General features: G+C 36.6%; 2 protein-coding genes across 12 annotated transcripts in view; both read left to right on the forward strand.

Annotated features, from left to right (window-relative positions):
* LOC127871409 (ATP-dependent DNA helicase Q1-like) overlaps positions 1-3,288 on the forward strand; it is a 33,023-nt gene extending 29,735 nt beyond the window's left edge. For all 4 annotated transcript variants that reach the window (XM_052414312.1, XM_052414310.1, XM_052414311.1 and 1 more), the window contains exon 13: positions 193-3,288. In XM_052414312.1, coding sequence (XP_052270272.1) covers positions 193-590 — 398 coding nt within the window. In that variant the 3' untranslated portion in view covers positions 591-3,288. The remainder of the gene's footprint in view (positions 1-192) is intronic.
* A 4,200-nt stretch (positions 3,289-7,488) lies between these two features.
* Positions 7,489-25,221, forward strand: part of LOC127871410 (uncharacterized) — a 34,850-nt gene continuing 17,117 nt past the window's right edge. For all 8 annotated transcript variants that reach the window (XR_008045324.1, XR_008045323.1, XR_008045320.1 and 5 more), the window contains exons 1-6: positions 7,489-7,635; positions 10,490-10,636; positions 11,245-12,623; positions 12,990-13,038; positions 14,544-14,641; positions 17,295-17,420. Coding sequence is in view for 1 of the 8 variants with exons in the window: in XM_052414314.1 (XP_052270274.1) it covers positions 7,593-7,635; positions 10,490-10,636; positions 11,245-12,623; positions 12,990-13,038; positions 14,544-14,641; positions 17,295-17,420 (1,842 nt within the window). In the remaining 7 variants the exon portion in view is untranslated. The remainder of the gene's footprint in view (positions 7,636-10,489; positions 10,637-11,244; positions 12,624-12,989; positions 13,039-14,543; positions 14,642-17,294; positions 17,421-25,221) is intronic.

A 25,221-nucleotide genomic window follows, 5' to 3' on the forward strand; every position in this document is an offset into this window, starting at 1 on the left:
TTGAGCATTGTTAAAAATGTTATTGCAAAGGTTTTGTATAATCTATTTAAAAAATAAATAATTATCATATTATTTTTTAACGTGTAACACTATCAAATAAAAACTTTGGAGTGTTTATCTTGTTTAAATCATTAACTGCGCATGATGACAAGTGAGGGCAAGTCCATTTCAAAATAATTGTCTTTATTTCAGGTCCAAAAGCAGCCTTACTTAGGGATGCCAAGGAAAAGGTTTTCATGGATGTGCAGGTCAAAAAGAAAGGAGCATCAGTGGAAGGCAGAGGGACAAGCAACACCAAGGGAAACTCAAGTTCCTTGACATCTCAGCAGAGCACACACTCTTCGGGAAAATCCGAACTAGTCATTGTTAACCGACAGAAATCAGCCTTTACCAACAAGGTCTTTTCATCAGAGAGTACTGGGGATCAAGGTGCAGATCATAGTAGAGGAAAGGAAAAAGAGGTGAAGGACAAAGTCAAGAAAGGGACGTCGGTTGAAACTGCGAGCAAACGGAAAAGAAATGTCATCTCAGATGATGAATCTGAAGAGTTAGATTTTTTGGACAGTTCACCAAAGAAGAAAAATAGGTAGTCGCTGAATGATAACTTGAAATCTTGGGTTTCAAATATAAGAGGGAAGGTTACTCTTATGCATTAGTCCTTATGAGATTTTGTTTTTAATTATAAAATAGTGCGCTTTTTATGGACTATAGTTTAGTGCTTTCATTATGGACTGTTGTGGGGCTTTTAATGCATGAGTAGATTTTTAACTGTAAAATTAATACATTTCATATTTTTGATGGCTTGTTGGCATAACAATATAATATATGGATGCTTCATAGGCGACTCTGCAGAACAACGTTTGGGTATAAATAAAAAAAAGTAAGACTATATTTCGAATTGTGTCAAGTCATAGACTGTTAGCGTTAAGTTTAATATTATTTGAGAAAATATTGTCCAAGATCTATTAATTTAAAGAAGATCTGTTTATAGAGCTGTTGATAGTTTTATGCCCCCCTTCGAAGAAGAGGGGGTATATTGTTTTGCACATGTTGGTCGGTCCGTCAGTCCGTCCGTCCACCAGATGGTTTCCGGATGATAACTCAAGAACGCTTATGCCTAGGATCATGAAACTTCATAGGTACATTAATCATGACTCGCAGATGACCCCTATTGATTTTCAGGTCACTAGGTCAAAGGTCAAGGTCACAGTGACTAGAACCAGTAAAATGGTTTCCGGATGATAACTCAAGAACGCTTACGCCTAGGGTCATGAAACTTCATAGGTACATTGATCATGACTTGCAGATGACGCCTATTGATTTTCAGGTCACTAGGTCAAAGGTCAAGGTCACAGTGACTCGTCACAGAAAAATGGTTTCCGGATGATAACTCAAGAACGCTTATGCCTAGGATCATGAAACTTCATAGGTACATTGATCATGACTCGCAGATGACCCCTATTGATTTTCAGGTCACTAGGTCAAAGGTCACGGTGACTAGAACCAGTAAAATGGTTTCCAGATGATAACTCAAGAACGCTTACGCCTAAGGTCATGAAACTTCACAGGTACATTGATCATGACTTGCAGATGACCCCTATTGATTTTCAGGTCACTAGGTCAAAGGTCAAGTCCACAGTGACTCGACACAGAAAAATGGTTTCCGGATGATAACTCAAGAAGGCTTACGCCTAGGATCATGAAACTTCATAGGTACATTTATCATGACTCGCAGATGACCCCTATTGATTTTCAGGTCAAAGGTCAAGGTCACTGTGACTCGAACCAGTAAAATGGTTTCCGGATGATAACTGAAGAACGCTTATACCTAGGATCATGAAACTTCATAGGTACATTGATCGTGACTTGCAGATTACCCTTATTGATTTTCAGGTCACTAGGTCAAGGTCACGGTGACTTGAATCAGTAAAATGGTTTCCGGATGATAAGTCAAGAACGCTTACGCCTAGGATCTTTATAGCTACACTGATCATGACTCACAGATGACCTCTATTGATTTTCAGGTCAAAGTTCACGGTGACTTGACACAGTAAAATGGTTTCCAGATGATTACTCAAGAATGCTTATGCCTAGGATCATGAAACTTCATAGGTACATTGATCATGACTCGCAGATAACCCTATTGATTTTCAGGTCGGTAGGTCAAAGGTTAAGGTCACGGTGACTCGACACAGTAAAATGGTTTCTGGATGATAACTCAAGAAAGCTTACGCCTAGGATCATGAAACTTCATAGGTACATTGATCATGACTGGCAGATGACCCCTATTGATTTTCATGTCACTAGGTCGAAGGTCAAGGTCACAGTGACAAAAAACGTATTCACACAATGGCTGCCACTACATCTGACAGCCCATATGGGGGGCATGCATGTTTTACAAACACCCCTTGTTTCAATTGTTCTTTTTTGTTAAAACTAGTTTTGATTTTGTATTGTTCACCTTTCAGACATTTCAAACATGCATCTGTTTTATTAAATTGATTCAGCTGTCATTTTTATGCCCCCCTTCGAACAAGAGGGGGTATATTGCTTTGCAAATGTCGGTCAGTCGGTTGGTCTGTCCGTCCACCAGGTGGTTTCCGGATGATAACTCAAGAACGCTTGGGCCTAGGATCATGAAACGTCATAGGCACATTGATCATGACTTGCAGATGACCCCTATTGATTTTGAGGTCACTAGGTCAAAGGTCAAGGTCACGGTGACTGAAATAGTAAAATGGTTTCCGGATGATAACTCAAGAACGCTTAGGCCTAGGATCATGAAACTTGATAGGTAGATTGATCATGACTCGCAGATGACCCCTATTAATTTTCAGGTCACTAGGTCAAAGGTCAAGGTCACAGTGACCTGAAATAGTAAAATGGTTTCCGGATGATAACTCAAGAACGCTTATTCCTAGGATCATGAAACTTGATAGGTAGATTGATCATGACTCGCAGATGACCCCTATTGATTTTCAGGTCACTAGGTCAAAGGTCAAGGTCACGGTGACCTGAAATAGTAAAATGGTTTCCGGATGATTACTCAAGAACGCTTATGGCTAGGATCATGAAACTTCATAGGTACATTGATCATGACTGGCAGATGACCCCTATTGATTTTCAGGTCACTAGGTCAAAGGTCAAGGTCACAGTGACAAAAAACATATTCACACAATGGCTGTCACTACAATGGAGAGCCCATATGGGGGGCATGCATGTTTTACAAACAGCCCTTGTTATCATGTAGTTGCTTAATATTTGTGCAATAAACCAAAATAGAGTGAACTTTGTAAAAAAAAAATGCTTTACTCCCTGTTGGTACTATTTCATAGGTTTTGTCAATACAGCAACTTTGATTACCACCTTACGAAGCAGCTGTGAAAACTCCTTAGCACCTGTTTGTCAAGCGTTGTGCTCAATTAGTTTTTTTCGGTTCGGGTACTGCTTTATTGTACCCAGAGTATTCTTAAGTATACTTAACTTTACCCCGTATATTGAAAATATACTAACACTTACCCGGCTAATTAAGACTGTACCCGAGGTTTATCCCGCCCAAAATCCGATGTAAAACGCGCTACAGAATACAAAACAGAATTCTCTTTGAACAAAACCTGCCTCAACATGCTTTTGAGTATGATTTTGATAATAAATATAGTTCACTTAACAACATATTGACATAAATATGAACATAATTAATTTGAAAAAAATAGCCGACCACGACCAATTAAGCGTTAGAATTCCCAGGTACATTTCAGTATATTTTCTGTACCTGGGGTTCATTTAAGTATACTTAAGAGTACCCAGGGTACATTTAAGTAGTACCCGAGCCGACAATGACCAATGGAGCGTTTGTTGTTGATGGTTACATGCTAGGAATGAAGACGCCTATTGATTTTGAGGTCAAGGTCACATGAGATTGTGTTTACAATTACCAGGTTATCATTACTACGGCATAATAATATTTTTTTATACATAAGCTAACACACGCTCTCTTAGAACTGTATTTCCTTATTTAATACCTTATACACAGAGCAATAAATCCCTGAAAACTAATTGGGTCGGAAAAACGTCGCAACATTTATGAGTCCATCCTATAACGATGCTGTTTGAACATTTTCACCTAAATGGGAGCATTTGTGAATTTGCATTACTCCCTGAAAATTTCTAATGGCGGATAGGTGTGTCAATATGCACAGTCCACCATATAAGGACACTGCGTATAATGTTTCTTCGCATTCTGATGAATTGTTACTGAGATGTCAAGCGGAAACAAAGAAATGATAAGAAATTGCCATTATAAATTAAAAAGAAATCTCGACAGAGCCCGCCGTCTCCCCACAGGCACAACCACCATCAACCAAGCCAAAAACCGGCACGCCCGCACATCAGAGACCGTGCCGAGCGGCCCACCGCTGAAACAACGGAATAAGCGATTTCACAATCCGCCCTATCGCTGCCCGTGACAAAATATTGTCCATTTTTTAACATATGGATATATTGTTGGCTTAAAATTACGGAAGTGGGACGTAGATTGGGCATTATATTTGCTGCTGCTTGTAAAATGTCTTAAGGATGGGAGAATTATCGAGAGCATTTCAAAATATAATTCCAGATTAAGTTTGGAGTAAAATAATGAGTTTCTGGTTGTACTTAAATGTTAAATTATTAAGAAGTATTATCAAACTGAAATCAATACTTATTTACTTTATTTTAAATTGTTGCGGTTGTGATCGATGCGCTAATGTCATATACATGCTTCTGTAAAAGCGATTGCATATGAATGTACATGTAGAGGTTTGAAGTGCGATTACAGCAGATTAATCGCGATTTGCAAATAAATGCCAACACTTCACCATGCATCATCTTGACAGCTTTATAGAAGAGAACGGAATCATGGGAATCCCGTTAGAACCATCGCCTATGTGTGAATTGATTTGTGTATATCGATACTCAACATTACGCTGACGATATTTAACCAGACAACATGAAAGCACGATAACGACAACGCGTCAGAACTATGACGATAACACGACTGCACGCTGATGCTAACGCGACAGTGCGACTACGGAGACGCGACACTGCGACAATACGATGATATGATACCGGTTATGCTATATAATTTCGCAATATTACGCTCTTGCTTTCGGGTTATCGTCGTCGACGCATTGATCGTAAAGCTGTTGTCGAGTAGCGACTTTAAAATCAATCCGCGCCCCATGTTGTTTGGGATCCCGTTGGTTAGGGTAGAGTAGTACTTGCATTAACCATAATATCGCGAAAGACCGTTTAGACGGTGCGCCACGTACAGAACGTGGCGTTGTCGTTATCCTTCCGGTATACATTTGTATATTCACAAGTAACGACATTCCTGATTGCGGAATTGCAGAGCGGTATATCAGTCACGATAAATTACGATGGACAACGAATACCTCGATCTATTATAAGTTTGCTGTAAGAATATACCCGATTAAGTTAACGTTATTCTAAGATTGCCATATGAGGGTACAGGATCACGTAACTTTGTGGAGTTCCCCTTTTCACTTTAATGGATGTATACACGACGGTAAGTGGTGGTTTATTTCAAATAACTTTATAAAACTATTTTTGTTAAGAATTTCAACTACTGCATTATAGACATATTTTTATGCTGCTTATGCCAATGCGAAATACATCGGAGTTACTTTATTTAATAAGCCTGTGTTCTTGTTAAAAAATCGGTACCTACTGCATTCATTGTACACGGTAATGCTTCAAGCAACGTGAAATTTTGTCAACGATTTCATACGTATTCAATGATATATTCTTATACCTTAAGAAATGGGCACAAACTGCAGAAATAACTGTCTTTTATGCACTAAAGATTTTTGCAAATGTTTTTCAATAACTTAAGACATTTGTAAAAATTAAGTCCTTAACGGTCTGTTTACATTCTGTCCAGCCCGCGTGTAAAACCCGGGAAACCCCGTTGATTCTGCAACCAGTGCATGTTTTGGAAAAAAAATCTCATTGGCGAAAGATTTGCCACGCATGTTTTAAATTTAAACATAATAAAACTTGTTTTAGTGTTTACCAATCTTAAAGATTCATCTAGATGAATATATGACAATACATGTATATAGTTCTGTGTGTATGTCTGTCTTCAGAGTTTACTGCGATTGTAGACCTACGAATCACAAAGAGTTATTAAGTCTTAGATAATCATACAAAAAAAGAAGTTGTGATAAGGGTTAAATTGCAAACAAGTCATTTGTGCCGCTTATTTCTGTGCAAAATGATCTCAATATTGTTAAGTCGTGCATTTCAGTCTCGTGAATGAAACGTTGCGAATAATCTGCATATAATTCATATCTGTGCATAGCACAACTGGCTGGCTAAGATATCTACAGTGAACCTGATATACTATAGAGTTCTCGTGCAAGATTAAAAACGACATCTCAACTCAAAGTAGCAAGAACATAAACAGGGATATCCTGAACGGGGGGGGGGGGGGGGGGGGGGGGGGGGGGGAAACTTCCTATATACGGGTATATAGGTGTGTGCCGAAAATATGGGGTGTGTTTTTCGACTAAAATTATAGATATGGGTATGGTTATGAGCATCTTAGTATAGATATTGGTATTGAAATCAGAAATTTGCTTGTAAATAAATGCATATGTAGATTTGAAAGTATCGATCAAAATAGGTATGATAAATTTCATTTTTGTATATAAACGGGTATCAACGTGTAAATTTCAATAGTGAGAAAGATGCAGAAACATGACAGTTTTTATCTGTTTGTACAATTTTTAAAATTATAGTATGAAATGTGTCCACTTTATCAAATTCTTGTATTGAAATGGGTCTATTCTTTCTCAATGGTATCGTATACAAATTGGTCTGCTTTTTCAAAATCTTGTATCAAAATGGGTCTAGTTTATCAGAGTTCCGGTATAAAAATGGGTCACATTTCGGAAGTCTCAATGGGACACCCATACCCTAAAATTTGGGAAGTTTCCCCCTCCCTTCCCCCTCCCTGGGACCCTGACCCAATCACAGTGGGTGGCTTACGCATGGTCAATATACGTAAGCGGTCATGAATAGTAAAAATATCGCTGAAAGTTCTGTTTTATCAGCATTAAATAGTATTTGCGGTTGCTACCATGACAACGCGCAGCCATTGCACTCTCTCTCTCTCTGGTCATCGAACGTGGGATTCTGCCTTCGTTAATCCCAGCGTAAGCGTGTGATATGCGTCATCACTGCCTACATGCTAACGTTAGTGACTCAGCAAAATTTGGAACTTGAATTTGTATTTGTCAATGAATTTAATGAAGTCTGGTGAATATGTTTAAATATTTCAAAACAATAAATAAAGATTTAATACTGTAACACTTCCGACAAAACTGTTTTGTTTAAGAACTCTTATTAGAGTCTACTTTCACTTTCTCTTCTGAAAATAGGGGAAGTAACTCTTGTAAGGTCACGTGATATATCATGTTCCTAGAAAACTGTCAACAAACACTACGTTAAGACGGTCTCCAAAAAAATGTAAAAATCTATGTAGAGACAGGTTGAAATTTGTTAAAAATTTACAGAGTTGGTAAAAGAAGATGGATAAATGCCCCGACGACACGATTGTCATCTGTTCGGACGGTAAAACGAGTTTTTATAGTATTTTTTGTGTCCAAATTGTTAAGACGAATATACGGGCTCGTCCCAGATTAATTGTGTTTATGTTCCAATTTTTCCCAATATAATTTCATTCATTTGGTATTTCATTTGGATTTTCATTAACTTTTGAACGATGTGAACATATGTTATAAAGTAGATTCTAAATAGGATTTGCATGAGTAAATATTTGACACGAATAGGGTTGGCTATTTTTTTTATTGATCGCATGTATTTTCCATTTAGCCTTAGGTTGAACATTATTTGCCTATAATAATTTGGATTAATCAAGAACTATAAACACATCATATATATATTGGGTAAAGCAGATATAAACACAAACACTTAGATTGTATGTGCTATGTACAGAACACATAACTTATATTAAACTTATAAAAATAAAATAATGGCTTAATTGTTTTTCATGAAAAGCACCAATATTTTATTTTCTATTTTGTCTCATCAATGTTTTATTATTTAAGTCAGAAATGACATTTTGGTACATACCCTAACATTTTTCTCCACCTAATACATGTAACATTCATATAAAAATAGAACACAACTTTAGAGCACAATGTTGACAGTATAGCTAATTATAAATTCAACCTCCATAAATTGCTTAATATAATATCACTTTTGATATTGCAATTAGGGGAATGTGTATATAACTGGTATATTACGCTATGCTTTAGGAAACGGACTCTACAGTGTCCATATCTGACTATAATAGGCCTTCCTGTAATAGTCACCAATTGACTGTAGGAAGTACGAAGTAGGAGTAATAAATTCCCCTATTTGGGGCATGGAATATACAGCCACTAGAACATTAGTATATTACACTGCCATTTGATCTATTCCATGCGGCTTAGTAACCTCGGTTATCATTGGCCCAGGTAGTACTTAAAAGTACTACATTGTATCCCATGTACGGAAAATATGCTTTAAAAAGTCAGTCTTGCTCTGGGGTACTTTTGCAAATATTTTCAATACCCCGTGTAATTTGTAGTAAACTTAAGAGTACCCAGGATACTTTAAAGAAGTACCTTACAAATATCTTGTACCCTATAGAATACTACAATCTACCCAGGGTATTGAAAATAACTAAATCAGGCTGTTTTCCAGGGTTCTTTTTAGTATATTTTCTGTATACCTTGTTCATTTCTCCAAACTCGAGGTATTATCATAGCCAGCTCGGCGTCTGCCGTCCAAGTCGTGCTAAAACCTTGACATTTGTCTCTTAAATCAAAGTGCTTCCACCTACAACTTTGAAACTTCATATGTAGGTGCACCTTGATGAGTTCTACACACCACACCCATTTTTGGGGTCACTAGGTCAAAGGTCAAGGTCACTGTGACCTCTAAAAAAAAAAAATTCTTAAAAATCTTTCTTTCATTCAAAACTGCACCTGGAGCCAAGCGTTGGCACCCGTTATGCGGTGCTTTTGTTGTATAATTGAGAGAGTTTCCACGGTTCTTTTTAGCAGAACCTGAGCCGACAATGACCATGCGAGCCTTACTTACCCCCCCCACCTCCCACACACACTACAATCCTTCCATTAATTAACCTTTCAAGTCGACTTCAGATATTCCTACCGTGTAACTTCTATCACCTTTAAAGTGCAGCTGTTGAGAAAAGTCAGGTAAACACTAGGGAGGCACTCAACAATTTAATTTTACACACAAGACTGATTTTCATAACTGAGAAAAATAAAGTACTATGTACCAATATAGTTAAGCCAGTTTTAACATAATTATATGCTGGCTGTCTGGGGTCAGGGGTTTTTATCTGATTTTGGGGAAAGGGCCTGGCCTTTTTTTAGGGGAAAAAAATCGCGCAAAATTCCGGATTTTGGGGGAAAAATCACGCGAAACACCGGATTTTGGGGAAAATAAGGAAAGTCATAAATAATCAATTCAACATATTTTGCTGTTTTTAAAACAAAATTAAGGCAACAGATAATTTAATTATGCAATATGTTATATTTTCTACACTGGATCAGGTTAACTTATGTATTTAAAGTTTTTTTTTTTTTTTTTTTTTTTTAGGGGAAAAAAATGAAGTCTGGGGGAAAATTTACCTGCTGAGGGGGAAAAAAAATCTGAGGGGAAAGGGCCGATTTTCGGCGGGTCCCAAAGAAGGAAAAAAAAGCCCTGGGGGTTATTGAAAAATCTTGATTAGTTATATGGACTTGTAGAAGGTGTGCACAAAAAAATCACCTATTAGTCAGACGAAAAGCATATGCAACTATCTAAGGTTTCAAATAATGTCAGAGATTATCTGAGTTTATAGCTGTAATTAGTATCTGGTTTCTAATGGTCCCGTTGGCATTTTTTTAAAAATATTAAGTATGTAAAAATTTGTCAATAATTGTGAAAGGTCAGTTTTCTATGGAAATGGAAAATACCACTGAATATTCCTTAATACCCTTTATGGCTGAAACAAAGGAGTAAAATATCGTTTAACTATAATATCAGGGGGTAAATAACCCTTTAGACTAAATCCTTATCTGGATCTCTGCTCTTTTAGAAGAGGTATCATTTACACGGAAAATCCCGTAAATGCGGAAAGTATCTTCCCAGATGAGCTTGTGGGTACTGCAAGCTGATTTTTTACCAAAACATTTGGGTCATTAAAGAAAACAATTTCCAAAAACATAATAAATATGAGCTGTGCTCTGGGGAAACAGGGTAACATGCATGTTGGTAAAGAGTTCTCCTTAAATGAGACTTTCTTTTAAACAAATAAATCCCTAACGAGAAGAGAGTGCCAGGCTGGTTTTGTAGAATGAGGCTTATATGGTAGCTGTGTCTGTATTCCAATTGTGTTTTCTGTTTCCAGATGACTCTGACAGTGATGACGTTGTTATCATAAAAGAGGAGATAGAAGTTGACTGTGAAGATGTCATATTTCTCTCCGAGACAAAACCTGAGCCTGTGCATAATGAATCTCCGACTACAGTTGAAGATAAAACTTCACCTCTTTTAGGTTTGTACCAATATTTGCTTAACTTGTTATGCTTACTAATCTGATTCCCATTTAAGGTATTTTCACCATGTGCACTAAAATATATTATATATTATATAAAGGATGCAAACTTTAATATTACTAAAATTATTCAGGATAGACATTGAGATTTAAAGATTTAAATATTGTGTGTCTGCAGTGCATTTAACTTAGTCAGTGCTGTTACAGTTTTTCGTCAGTCTTGTCTGACTTTTTAAAGTTGATTAGCTTTTGTGCATTATAAATACCAATTTTGGCTTAAACACACATTCATTGCTGTTTGCATTACTGGTAAAAAAGCAGTAAGTCTGATTATGCCTCATTTGCAATCTTGAAAATCATGTCAAAAATTTGAAAAACAAGAAAAAAAATCATATTTTTAAAGTATGAAAAAAATCATATTGTTTTAGTATAAATGATCAAAATGTTAGAGGCCAGACAACTGATGGATCCAACAATTTTACTTGTAAGGGGTGTTTTTACATTTCAAACAGTGCCTTAGTATTTGGAGTAATTATGATGTAATATTTTATCTTTTATGTAGTATTATAATATTACCATAACAACTCCCAAAACTTTATTTTTTAAAGGCCCGGAATTGCATAGAGCTCATAGTCTGGTAACAGGAACTGACAAGCTCTCGATTGATGATAGTGGTCAGCCAGACAACAATTCCACAACGGATGCAACATCACCCTTAGATCTGTCTAGGAGATCAGATCTGGCGATGCTCCAACAAAATGCAAAAGCGGGCGAGGCTTGTATGGCAGGTGGATCATTGACAGATTTGTTTAACGATATCAAGTGGTCCTTGTCTGCAGCGGGTTGTGCTGATGCTTCCTCTGTAGCACTGACATTAACACGGGACGATCCTGTAATTAAAAGTTGGCCAGTCTATTATCCGAGCACAGATAAAAGGAGAGACTTGCAAACTGTAAAATCTCCTACAAGTTCCCCCAATGAAGCGGTGAAAATTGAACCAGCAAAAATCTGCAGTGATAAGTCCTGTATTGATTTATGCACTCTGACTTCTGCTCCTTACTTGCAGATAAATGACAGTACGAATTCAGGACAAAACTCTAAAACATTCACAGATGATAAGAATATAGATCCTGGTATCGGTCCAGCTTATGTGGCTACTGCATCATCTAACACTTCGAACATTGGGTCATCTTTATTGTGCCAGTTGTCTGACACAGTCACTGTGTCTGCCGATGACACCACATGTAAGCCAGCAAGCGGGCAACAGGTTTATGTAAGTAGCATTACCAGTACAACCTCTGATAGCTCCAATGCAAAGCAGAGTGGTTTAGATACCGCTGGGAATAGTCTTTCCTCATCCAACATCGATACAATTCTTTCCGATGATCCGATAACACGTTGTAGACAATGGCTGACCTTGTTAGATAATAATCCCAAATCTTGCATTGGCAGTGATAGCAGCCAAATTCAGTGTATTGTAACCTCCAGTACACAAGATTCTCCAGCAATCAGACGTGCTGGAAGCCCACAGTTTAGTTCAGCAAACAAGGCTGGAAGCTTGAAGCGTTCAATGTCATCTTCAAGCGATGCCCAGTATTATAATTTATTGACACTACCGTTATCCCAACACAATCCATCTTTCAAACGGTCAGCCTCAACATCCGGATTACCCTCAAGTTGTCAAAACAAAATCACATCCTCTAAAAAACACATGTTACCTCAGTCTTTTAAGCCACCAAAATTAGATGCAGAAAGCAACAGTCCGGTTACAACTGCTGTTAAGTACCTAGACCAGAATCAGCACCAAGAGCACAATCTTCCACCTAAGAAGCAGAGGCGTTGTTATCGCGGTTCAGAGAAACAGCAGTGCACAAAATGTGGAACAGATCTTCATGGACAGAAGTCTTCTCAATGCAGCTATGGCCATTTTACATGCTCGAAATGCCTTCAGGAACGGGTTAAACTTGTGCTGGCAGGCAAAGCAAAGGTATTTTATTAACTCACTTAGAATTCACAGGTTTATGTTAATTACGTATTCAAATACATGATTGTTAATTTTCCTTTGAAACCAATTTTAAGAGAACCTCAAAATAACTAAACTTTAAATCTATCTTACATTTTATTTCAGCTAATGGTAGTAATGATATTAAGATATCCTGGGTGTACATAATACTACATTATTTAGTAATCATATAATACATATTTTGTAAAGAAATAACTAATCTAAGCTTTAAACAAAAATAAGGTTTTTTATGTGTTCAACCAAAATGTGTTGCTGGTATGAATGATGTCTTTGAAAATATATACCGGGTAAATTATTATACATGTATGTGGAGATTTTGTTCTCTTTCAGGAGTCTGTCAAGTGTCTTAATGTGTCCTGTGATAGCTATTATCCAATATGTGAGTTGCCTTCACTTTTGTAGAAAATGTAGAATTACCTACACTGATTGTAGAAATAGCATAGCTACCTACACTTTTGAAAAAAAATGTAGAGCTACCTTTATTTGTTGGTGAAACAAAGTTCCGTACAGTTTTTTGTAGAATAATTGGTTACTTGCACTTCATGTAGAAAATGTAGCATTTTCTAAACTAATTGTTCCAAACTTAAACTTGCCATCTCTTGTTTTCAATAGGCTCTACTGTAGATGAAACATTCTTACAATCTTCATCTGACTACGGTAACCTGGACTGACTATTTGATAATTATCCCCAGAGTTGTTTTAACTGATCTACCTGTGTGTGACGCTCAATGGATGCTTATCTGTGTAATAAAACCAACCCATAGTTAGAGGACTGTACCTCTGAACATTATTTTTCATAATACAGTTATTTAGGGGAAAATGCTTTTAATTGAGACTTGTGATTAGAAAAAAAGGTAGTGATTAATCTAGAATTTTACTTTATTGAAAACCATGACTAACATTTTAAAATAAATAAAACCATGCCAGTAATTGTTAAGCAAATTATTGCAAGATATATATATATATTGTTTAAATCAAAGATTTTGGTTAAAATTATGTATCAAATTATCAGATCATTTCGTTTTAATAATGCAATAAACCATATAGTACATGAAAGGTCATAAGAGTTGCATTGGCACATGTGAATCCCTTTTGTCAAAGAATCACAGTGCGAATAATAGGTCAATATACCTGCTAAGTGTGTTTTCACGGCACCAACGCAGTTTCATCAGTATACAATAAAATAACTGTCAATTATGACTTATCTAAAAGACTGTTACATTAAAGTTGAAGCCTGTTGAAACACATGTAGTAAATTACATTTAAAATCTTTGCAATATAATTTATGTTAAAATGAACTTTGAAACTTTTAATTGAAATAAAAATGATCTCAAATTGACCATGTTCTCAGCGCTTCAATTTTTTAAATTAAAATCAATACACCAATGCTTAACATGCTTGTGACATAACATAATATGTATCATAATTTGTGCGCACTTTTATGGGGAGAAATGATCAACACGTAAAACATGAGCGCTGTTAATTTGAAAATAGAATTTGTTAATACCGCCTAAAAATTAAATTGTGGAAGTGTGTTTTTGCTTGCAAGTTTAAATATGCAAATTGGAGATTTCATCAAAACACGAAATATAGATGATGGCCACTAGATTTTGTGTGCATCTTCTAGGACACTGATACTTAATTATGTTGTGTTTTCTCCAATTTGAACTAGTCTCTGTTTTAAATGTATTTATTCATTCTCATCAGCTTTTCTTTCTCATACACTTCATTTCCAACCACTATGGTATTGATGAACAGTGTAAGACCTGACTAGACTAGGAGTTTCTTGCAGTCTGTTCTGGTCTTATGCTGGTTGCATGTAGCCATTTTAACTGTGCTTCTGAGCCGGTTGGGAGTTCCACACATTGTTTGATGTTGTTTCAGATGAGCTTAGTCAGTCTCTGCCAGACATGGTTGTTGAAATCCTTGAAGAGAAACTAGACAATGATTATGTGGAGAGCATCTCAGATATGATACTGAAGGTAACACACTTGAGAAGATTCATCAATATGGTTGCAAAGTTGTTGATATAAAGCTCATGTTAATTCACTGTATGAAAGTTGGCAAACAATAATTGAGCTGTTCAGAGATTATTTGAAAAAAATATTTTTTGTCTCCTCGTTCAGACAGGAAGCATAAAGAAGAGCGCTTCTCTGTTCATCTGTCATTTGTAACTATGTTAGTATTTAAAACTTTGCAAACATGTTTACAATCAAATAAACCTGAGCACCATAGTATTAGTCCCACTTGTATTGAACATTAATGGAGTCATATAACCTATATCAAATAAATAGAATATATTTGTTCATATCAGTGTAACACTTGTGATCATAAAAAATAATATTTAACCTGTGGCTGCGCCACTCGTGAAAATATTTTTTCTATGATCACTCGTGAAAAAACCAAACGATCTTACATTGACATGAACACATTTTCTGTTTCTTTTATGCCCTTTTTTCAAGAAAAAAATTTAACAGCTGTTTCCCTTTTGCTGAAAAGTTACTCTTTCTCCCGTGCCTCAATACTTTTCTATACACAAAATGATGTCATTATCCCAGCGAAATTCTTTAGTTAAACTCTTTAACAATGTAAATTAGCGTTAAAAAAACATAAAATAAAAAGAAAATTTGTTGGATTTGGTGGAATATCTATTTTATTTCACTTGTTATCATAGAAAATCTTGATATGAAATCTAAAAATAGAAAAAGTAGTTCCAAAAATGTGTTATTTTCACCGTTGAAAAAAACAATTTGTTTATTTTCACTGCTGTTATTTTACTGCAGAAATGTCATATTTTATCATTTGGTATATAAGAAATACCTGTAACAGTGTTATCCAGAAGGAATTGAGAAGCCAGTTATATTTTCAAAGTAACCGGCTACTAAGCAATAAAATGATTTTGCACCATTTCAATTGATATTTTTGGGAAAGCAGCCAGCATCTAGATTGAATGTAACCGGTGAAATTGCTGGCTGCTGCTGCTTCAGGAGAACACTCCTGTAATGCTACAATAATAAGTCTCTGTTTACTAGTATTGTAAGAGATTCATATGTATAGAATAACAGGTTACTTCCTGATCTTGTTTGTTATATATCAGGCAAGGCTTAGTATAATATAATGGCGAGGCTTGCCGAGCTGTTTATTTTTTTCATGCAGAGCCTGATAAATTACGAAAAGATCAGACAGTAATCTGTTTTTCTGTTTATCATACATCTATGTCCCCGATTTTAAAGAAATAATGAAAAAATTGCTAAAAAGCTGCAGTTTTAGCGGGAAAGAATATGACTTCATTTGACGTGTTAATAATGACATCATGATCACGCGCACTTAATATTTGCAAAAAATAATTTTTTATAACCACATTACCATTAATGGGGGCTATATAGGAGTCACTTTGTCTGTCGGACGGTCGGTCTTTGGGTCTGTCCCAAAATCTTGTCCGGGCAATAACTATGTTGTTCATTGTGAGATTTTTAGATCATGTGGCACATTTGTTCACCATCATTGGACGGTGTGTCGCTTGAAAGAATTACGTTAATATCTCAAAGGTCAAGGTCACACTTTGAGTTCAAAGGTAAAAAATGGCCATAAATGAGCTTGTCCGAGCCATATCTTTGTCATTTATTGTGAGATTTTAAAATCATTTGGCACATTTGTTCACCATAATTGGACGGTGTGTCGCGCGAAAGAAATACGTTGATATCTCCAAGGTAAAGGTCACACTTTGAGTTCAAAGGTCAAAAATAGACATACATGAGTTTGTCCCGGCAATAACTATGTCGTTCATTGTGAGATTTAAAAATCATTTGGCACATTTGTTCAGCATCATTGGATGGTATGTCACGCGAAAGAATTTCGTCGATATCTCCAAGGTTAAGGTCACACTTTGAGTTCAAAGGTCAAAATGGCCATAAATGAGCTTGTCTGAACCATAACTATGTCACTCATTGTGAGATTTTAAAATCATTTGGCACATTTGTTCACCATCACTGGACAGTGTGTTGCGCGAAAGAATTACGTCGATATCTCCAAGGTCAAGGTCACACTTTTGAGTTCCAAGGTCGAAAATGGCCATAAATGAGCTTGTCCGGGCCATAACAATGTCGTTCATTGTGAGATTTTAAAATCATTTGTTCACCATCATTGGACGGTGTGTTGCACAAAAGAATTATGTTGATATCTCCAAGGTCAAGGTCACACTTTGAGTTCAAAGGTCAAAAATGGCCATAAATGATAATGGTATAATAATTCTTAAAAATGGCCATAAATTAAATGTTCTTGTTTTGTGAAGTCAGCATGCAAAATAGTCTATGCCAGTGCATCATGTGGGGGTATACATGTACGTCAGGTCTGTGACAAACCTCTAGTTGCTGTTTGTGTTGCATTTTGTGCTTAAAATATGTTAAATCTTGGTATCAAATTGTTTGTTTTGTTGAATCTGATTTGATTTTACTAATAATTATTACTTTATGGTTAATTCCAAGTAATATGACCATCCTCCACAAATGACTAATATAAGAACTTCCTGTTGACCCTGATGTAAAAAAATATATCAGGCGTTGACAGTGATATAAAAAAATATATCAGGCAACGTTATAGCAGGCAGATATCAATGCAGTTGATAAACCTTTGTAGGCTGCTGAAGAGGAAATGGAGTTTGAGGAAGAAGCAGCCATGAGTAGTGAGTGCAGTTACGTCCAGAAGTATGAAGATTGCCCTGGGCACTGGGACTCCATGGATGAGAGAGAAGTGAACAAAAAGGTAGCTTTTAGCTCACCTGATTGCTCAGGTGAACTTTTGTCAACGGTCTTTGTCCATCCGTCCGTCCATCCGTCCGTTAACATTTGTTTGTAAACACTCTAGAGACCACATTTATTGCCCTATCTTCATGAAACTTGGTCAGAAGCTTTGTCCCAATCAAATCACGGTCGAGTTCGAAACTGGGTCGTGCCGGGTCAAAAACTAGGTCACTAGGTAAAAAAAAAGAAAATACTTGTAAACACTGTCGAAGTCACATTTCATGCCCAATCTTCATGTAACTTTGTCAAAATGTTTGTCTTAGTGATATGTTTGTTGAGTTCAAAAGTGGTTCCGGTCCGTTGAAAAACATGGCCGCGGGTGGGCGGGGCAGTTTTCCTTATTTGGCTATAGAGAAACCTTGTAAACACTATGGAAGTCACAATTTTTGCTCAATTATCATGAAAGTTGGTCAAAACATTGGTTTTATTGACTTCTCGGACGAATTCGAAAATGGTCCAGATCGGTGAAAAAACATGGCCGCCAGTGGGCGGGGCATTTTTCTCTATATGTATATAGTGAAAACATGTCAACACTCTAGAAGTCACATTTTTGGCCCAATTTTGATGAAATTTTGTCAGAACTTTTGTTTCCTAGATACCTGAGTTAAGTTTGAAAATGGTTCTGGTCCATTGAAAAACATGGTTGCCAGCGGGACGGGGCAGTTTTCCTTAAATTTATATAGTAAAAAGGCTTGTACACTATCATGAATTAAGGTCATGTAACATGCGAGACAACTCTTCTAAATGTTATCCCCCGCCAGAGGCGGAGGGATATTGTTTTGGCATTGTCCGTCTGTCCGGCCGTCCGTCCGTGCAGCACTTTTGTGTCCGGAGCCATATCTTAGAAGTGCTTTGGCGGATTTCATTGAAACTTGGTATGAGTATATATATGCATAAGAGGATGATGCATGCCAAATGGCATTGTACACCATCTGTTAAAAACAGAGTTATGGCCCTTTGTATCTTTAAAAAATGCTTTTTACTATAGGCACTTTTGTGTCCGGAGCCATATCTTGGAAGTGCTTTGGCGGATTTTATTGAAACTTGGTATGAGTATATATATGCATAAGAGGATGATGCAGGCCAAATGGCATTTTCATTCATTTTCAATAAGAAGAGGCCAATTGCATTTACAAAATCAAACAAATATGATATAATTTTAAAAATAAACGTTAAATGGTCATATTGTTGTATGAAATAGTGTATTGGAGTATTTTGCCAAGTATTTCCATCATGACGCTATTGGTTATTGAGATATCGCTGTTGACAAAAAAAGCCGTTCAGTCTGGCATGTAAGGTTCGTTTGTCGGGATATGCTTAACTTTAAATTGAAATAGAACCAGCATATTATCAAATAAGACGAATAATATCACCAATAATGTTTATAACTATGTTGTCATAATTGATTTAGTTATTGTAAATATCGTACACCATGTTTAAACGCTACTGTAGCAATTGAAAAACGTGTTGTTGTTTGTAACTTTTCGAAAATAAAACGGATTTATTTATTATGCATCATTAATGACGTTTGCATTTATATCTGTGACGCTTGTTTACTCTTTATTAATCATTGATTGGACCCATGAGGGAATTGATGGTTAAAAAAAGTTCAAGTGCTTACTCAGGCATACAGTTTAACACACATAAGCTTGTCTAATACAGGGCTTCTTAAATAACGAACCTTACTAATTTTCATCAAATTTGTGTAATAAATAATGAGAAATATATAACGCAAAAAAAACTCTCAAATGCTTTTATAAACATGAAGTAAACTCGAACACATATACGCACTTGATAATTTTTAACTTAGTAGTGCATTCAATTAATAATGTTACATGCAAGTAATGATTACGATTTCAGACATACGTGAACACACAAAAACATATTTAAACACACATGTTGTTCATTAATGCTCATTGAACACGTTCATCAAAATAACAAACAACCGCAACATGCAGTAGGGCGATTTAAAATTCATCAAGAACATCATGCGTAGGTTTACTTAATTGATTTTATCAATGTAAGGTTCGTTACACTATTATGATATAATCATTTTCGCATTGTACTTCACATATATACGCATTATACAAGTCAGAAATACAGTGTATTTACAAATGCAATATCGGTATACTTGTAGTCTACAGACGAATGTAACACAAATGTACAGTATTATACTTTTTTGTGCATATTTTTATACGCTTCAATTGTGACGAGATCGGACGAACTAAGCTTAAAGGTCAGCTTTGATTTGGATTCTCCGGCTGGTATAGGTTCTGCAACTGTACAAACGATTGCTGTTCTATCAACCCATATCCTGTCCTCAATCGATGGCCACTGCAACAGACTTCTCATGTTTTTCATGAATGTAATCTCAACTTCGTTGTCATCTCCATTGACCTGTACAACTTTTCCTATATAAACTTTTCTTTCATACATTGCAGCAACAAATGTCCCAATTGCAACATCACATGTCTAGCTATCTTTGGGGATCTCATTTTTATTTTCAGTCATGCTGGGTCCTTCAAGGATCTCATTATGTTCATTTGTGTGTGTGTGCTCTACAGGAATCTCATTCGGATCTACATGCATGTTCTCTTGATCTTTTTTATCGTGAACTATAATTGACACCTCGGTCCACTGATGTGACGAACAACATTCACCTTTCATGCAGGTGTCACAATAACAGCTTACATGTGATGTCATAATGGTATTGTTTCCTTTTCCGATCACGGCATGAACTTTCATAGTACCCTTTACTGCCTTAATTTCCTGACAATTAATTTCTTGGCTTTTCTTTGGCTCTCAACTGAAGAAACATAAAGGAATTGCACATTTCTCATTGAACACTTTTGCGACTGCGTCCAACTATAAAAGTCTTCAGCATCTTGTATGGCAACTTTTCCTGCATTGACAGCTTCATCAGCCATACGTTTTGTTGAGCCGCCCAATCCGTCGCAGGGGCCTTTACCGTGGCCGGTTCAAAGTAATTCCAGACGGCTTTGCATCCAAATATGTTTTCATGATTTGCCACAACTCTAAATATTGTTTTATTCCTGTATTGTGATGTCGGACTGTCAGTGTAATAGTGAATTTTCTTGACTGACTGGACCAGTTTCTTCACTTCAGGTACAATGTTATCAATAAATGAAACCACTGTACTTGCGTTATGTCCAAGTTCGTCAGAAACGATTACCACACTCTTGTGTTGTAACTTATCCGACTCGGTCTTATAGTAAATCACTACAGGATGTAAAGTTACGGTGCTCTGGTTCCAATATGCTGACTGGATTTCATTTACGCTTCGACAGCTGAAGTTCTCTGAAAAATCCATATGTACAATCACTTCATTTTCAGGTAACTTATGTTTAATGTTCAGAGATTGTTCATATTGCCATCTCACCCTTCCAACATGAGCTGAGAAATCCACTATCTGCTGTTCCATCTGCTTTAAAAAGTCCTCTTTCTTCAATGTACTTGCCACCACCTTCATTACCATCTTCTTTTTTCCCTTGTCGTAAACTGCTACTCTTTTCCATTGACCAAGTTCGATTTCGTTGGGAATTTCAGCTTTTATTTTCTCTATGTATTTGGCATCTTCAATGAACCTTTCTGGGTTAAGAGGCACATTAATTTGACACTTTCGCAGCGCTGATGTGCAAAGAGCAAAGTTCTGATGTTTTGTGCAAAGACAGCAACTTCGTGAAATAAACCTTGTAAGCTTTACATAAGCAGGGCGAATGCGAGTAAACGATGTGAACGACAATGTTATTCCTGGGTTTTCTCTCATAAATTTTGCGTACAAATTTCTTAAGTAGTCAGTTAGAAGTCTTGTTTGCTGCGTTGATCCATTCACTTTGAGTTTATCTTGTTTGCCTGGATTACATCTGGAGTTGTCATCTCGTGTAAGGAATTCTATAACAAGTGATTTGTGTCTTTCAACCTCTCTTCTTCTTTTTTGTAGCTTGCCGAACGCTAGGCATGAACTGCGCCCGCCGCTTAGTGTATTTCTTCCGAGACCCGTTGATTTGTTTACTGACCTTGCTAGTCTGTACTTGCTTATGATCTTCCCGCCTATGAGACCGCAAAGAATCCTTCTTTCTCCTCGTTTAATTCTTTGTCGGCTTTTTTGCAGTTCTGACTGGACAACATTAGCAAATAACAGTTGCTTTCTCACTCTTCTGCTTTGTTGTTTAGTGAAGCCGGCACTACGTATTAGTTCATCTGTCTGCCGCCTAGGTGTGTTACTTTCCGCTAACTGTTTTTCATTTTGTATTTGGCCCTGCTGTGTTTCGTTTCGCTGTTTCTTCTTAATGCGCTGCAATCTTCTCAAGTTTGTTCTGTATTTCTTTCTTATATTCTCAAACTTCAACTCTTTATATTCTCTGTTTTTCTTTGATAGCGCCCGTTGAACCCGTTTTCTGGGCTCATTTCGTCTATTTGGAAAAGACATATTCACAATCAATCTATCAGCTGATTCTGGCGTCTCGTATCCCATTTTCGATAAAGATGTACATGCCTGTGGTATCCCCACTCTCTCTATCCTTTTTTTTAATCCTGTGCGCACGCACATCATTTCTGTTTTTCTCGTGGTGTCTTCTCTGTGGATGACAACTGATTAACCGGAACATAGTTTCTTTTCTTTCGCTGCTTTGCTTTTGTCAGGTACGCCTCGTACTTTTCAGCATTATCTTTCAGCCGCTGATGGTACTCTCGCATCTTTTCAGCCGCAGACTTTCCCATCTGCAACAATGAGATTTAAGAAAACCCTGAAAATGTACATTCAATGTCAAATACTGAAAGTGTAAGGTTCGTTACCACAAATAACGAACCTTACCATCAATACTGAATAGAATATCTTGTAAAATATATCTGCTACCGTTAAGTACACACCTCATTTAAGAAAACTATTTTTGGTGTTTGCCAAGGCATGTGCCAATAGTTCCCATAGCTATATGTAAATATTTAAAATACAGGCGAATGGTGTGAAGTGTACATAATAATAGATGATCCAAACGAGTTTATTTTACAAGCGATTAACAAAAGTGTTTCAATGGTGCACCTTTACTAAAGGTTGGTAAAATCAGGTAAGTAGCTATATAAAAATAAAAAACTAGTTTATACGTTCAATAATATAAACATAAATATCATTTAAATGTATGTAAGGATCGTTACCGAAGGTAACGAACCTTACTTTGCCTTCATGCACAAATGAACGTAAATACGTGCATCTATTCTGGAAGAAAGGTAAACTGTAAAGTCACTCAACATAAAACACTTGCATTTAGTAAGCATTTGATCTTTTGCAAAAACCTATTACAAACTTTTCTTACCTCTGTGTACCAAGCTATTAATTCTGTACATCAACGCGCTGCCACGTCTTGTTGACATCGAAAATATGGCGAAAGAGAATATTCATGGACAAATTACGTCATAACCACCTCGAATGATGTCACATAACATGTATAGTCTTCAGTAGTTATCATTATAGTCTGTTTCAAAATTTGTGGACACGAACATTACAGAACGAACCTTACAAAACGATTTTTATGATTGCATTGAAGAATATTAGTGCCGATAAATGAATAAGTGTTTCACACAATTTATTTACTAGTGTTACTTTATATTATTAAGACAAATGATTGGTTATATTTATCATTTTGAGCAGTTTACAACTGTAACGATCCTTGCACGCTTAAGTTGACGCATAAAAATATGATAAGAGTTCTTAATTTTAAAGCAGAAAAACTCAATGGTGTGCAAAATGCTTTAATATTCCAATTTTCTTAAGTGTTAACGTTATTTCAGTTATATATTTTACCTGATATAACACCTTAATCTGATAAAAATGCTATAGAGTGTTTACAGCTGTTTTAGTTTCATCTCTTCGGCGATACTCAATATAATAGCAGAGCTGCTCCGCAAATCTTAGGCAACAAGAAGTTTGACTGCTGATTCTAAACAAACAATGTTAACACTAACTGAAATGTACAAAATATCATGCATTAGCAGCTTAACTTGCGTTTAGAAACTCTTGCGGATTTTGGATTGGTGACGGCGACAGTAACGAACCTGACAAAACGCGTTATTTAAAATTGTGTGCCCAACTACACGTATGAGATAAGAAGACTTATTAAATGTCTAGACATCCATGGCTATTTATGCAATAGATGGAATACACATTTAACCCCAATTTACTGTGTGTATTGGTTATCAATTACCGCGACAGGCGAATATGATATCGGCCTCATCTTATTGAAAATGCGTATTTATACCATCTGTTAAAAACAGAGTTATGGCCCTTTGTATCTTGAAAAAAAGCTTTTTACTATAGGCACTTTTGTGTCCGGAGCCATATCTTGGAAGTGCTTTGGCGGATTTCATATAAACTTGGTATGAGTATATATCCCCCGCCAGAGGCGGAGGGATATTGTTTTGGCGTTGTCCGGCTGTCCGTCCGTCCGTCACTTTTGTGTCCGGAACCATATCTTGGAAGTGCTTTGCCGTACTTCATTGAAACTTTGTATGAGTATATATATGCATAAGAGGATGATTCACGCCAAATGGCATTGTACACCATCTGTTAAAACCAGAGTTATGGCCCTTTGTATCTTGAAAAAATCTGTCAGTTTGTTCATCCGTCCGATTTGCACCCATCCTCAAACAAAGCATATGTTGCGGGGGATATCAATTCTACGAATTTGCTTGTTGCATTTAAGTTTACAGTAGTTACTCCCTTTTGATTATTAATGTTTTGATAATAATACAGTGTAGTTGTGTCATTTATGTGTTAATAATTATTCGAGGTTGGATGTTTTTATGCCCCCTTTTGAAGAAAAGGGGGCATAAAGTGATCGGACTGTCCGTCTGTCTGTCTGTCCATCTGTCCGTCTTTCCATCACACTTCGCGTTTAGGTTTCGAAAAATGCTCATAACTTCTATGTCCCTTGAGATATAACCTTCATATTTGGTATGCATGTGTATATGGACAAGGCCTTTCCATATGCACAATTTTTGTTTACCCCTGTGACCTTGACCTTGAACTAAGGGTCCGCTTTTAGGTTTCGAAATCTGCGTTTAGGTTTCGAAAAATGCTCATAACTTCTATGTCCCTTGAGATATAACCTTTATATTTGGTATGCATGTGTATATGGACAAGGCCTTTCCATATGCACACAGTTATTTACCCCTGTGACCTTGACCTTGAACTTAGGGTCGGCGTTTAGGTTTCGAAATCTGCGTTAAGGTCTCAAAAAATGCTATAACTTCTATCAAAGCGTTAATAAAGGGCATATGTCATCCTATGGTGACAGCTCTTGTTTTTTGCTCACCTGTTTGCTCAGTTGAGCTTTTGTGACCGGTCTTTGTCTGTCACCCGTCCGTCCACATTTGTTCGTAAAACTCTAGAGGTCACATTTATTGTCCGATCTTCATGAAACTTGGTCAGAATATTTGTGCCAATGATATCTCGATCGAGTTCGAAACTGGGTCATGCTGGGTCAAAAACTAGGTCACTAGGTCAAAAAAAAAGAAAAAGCTTGTAAACCCTGTAGAAGTCACATTAAATGCCCAATCTTCATGTAACTTTGTCTAAATGTCTGTCTTAATGATATGTTGGTTGAGTTCAAAAGTGGTTCCGGTCCGTTGAAAAACATGGCCGCCAGTGGGCGGGGCAGTTTTCCTTAAATGGCTAAAGAGAAACCTTGTTAACACTCTAGAAGTCACAATTTTTGCTCAATCATCATGAAAGTTAATCAAAACATTGG

The sequence above is a fragment of the Dreissena polymorpha genome, chromosome 3 (genome assembly GCF_020536995.1).
Source record: "Dreissena polymorpha isolate Duluth1 chromosome 3, UMN_Dpol_1.0, whole genome shotgun sequence".
NCBI classification, from domain to species: domain Eukaryota; kingdom Metazoa; phylum Mollusca; class Bivalvia; order Myida; family Dreissenidae; genus Dreissena; species Dreissena polymorpha.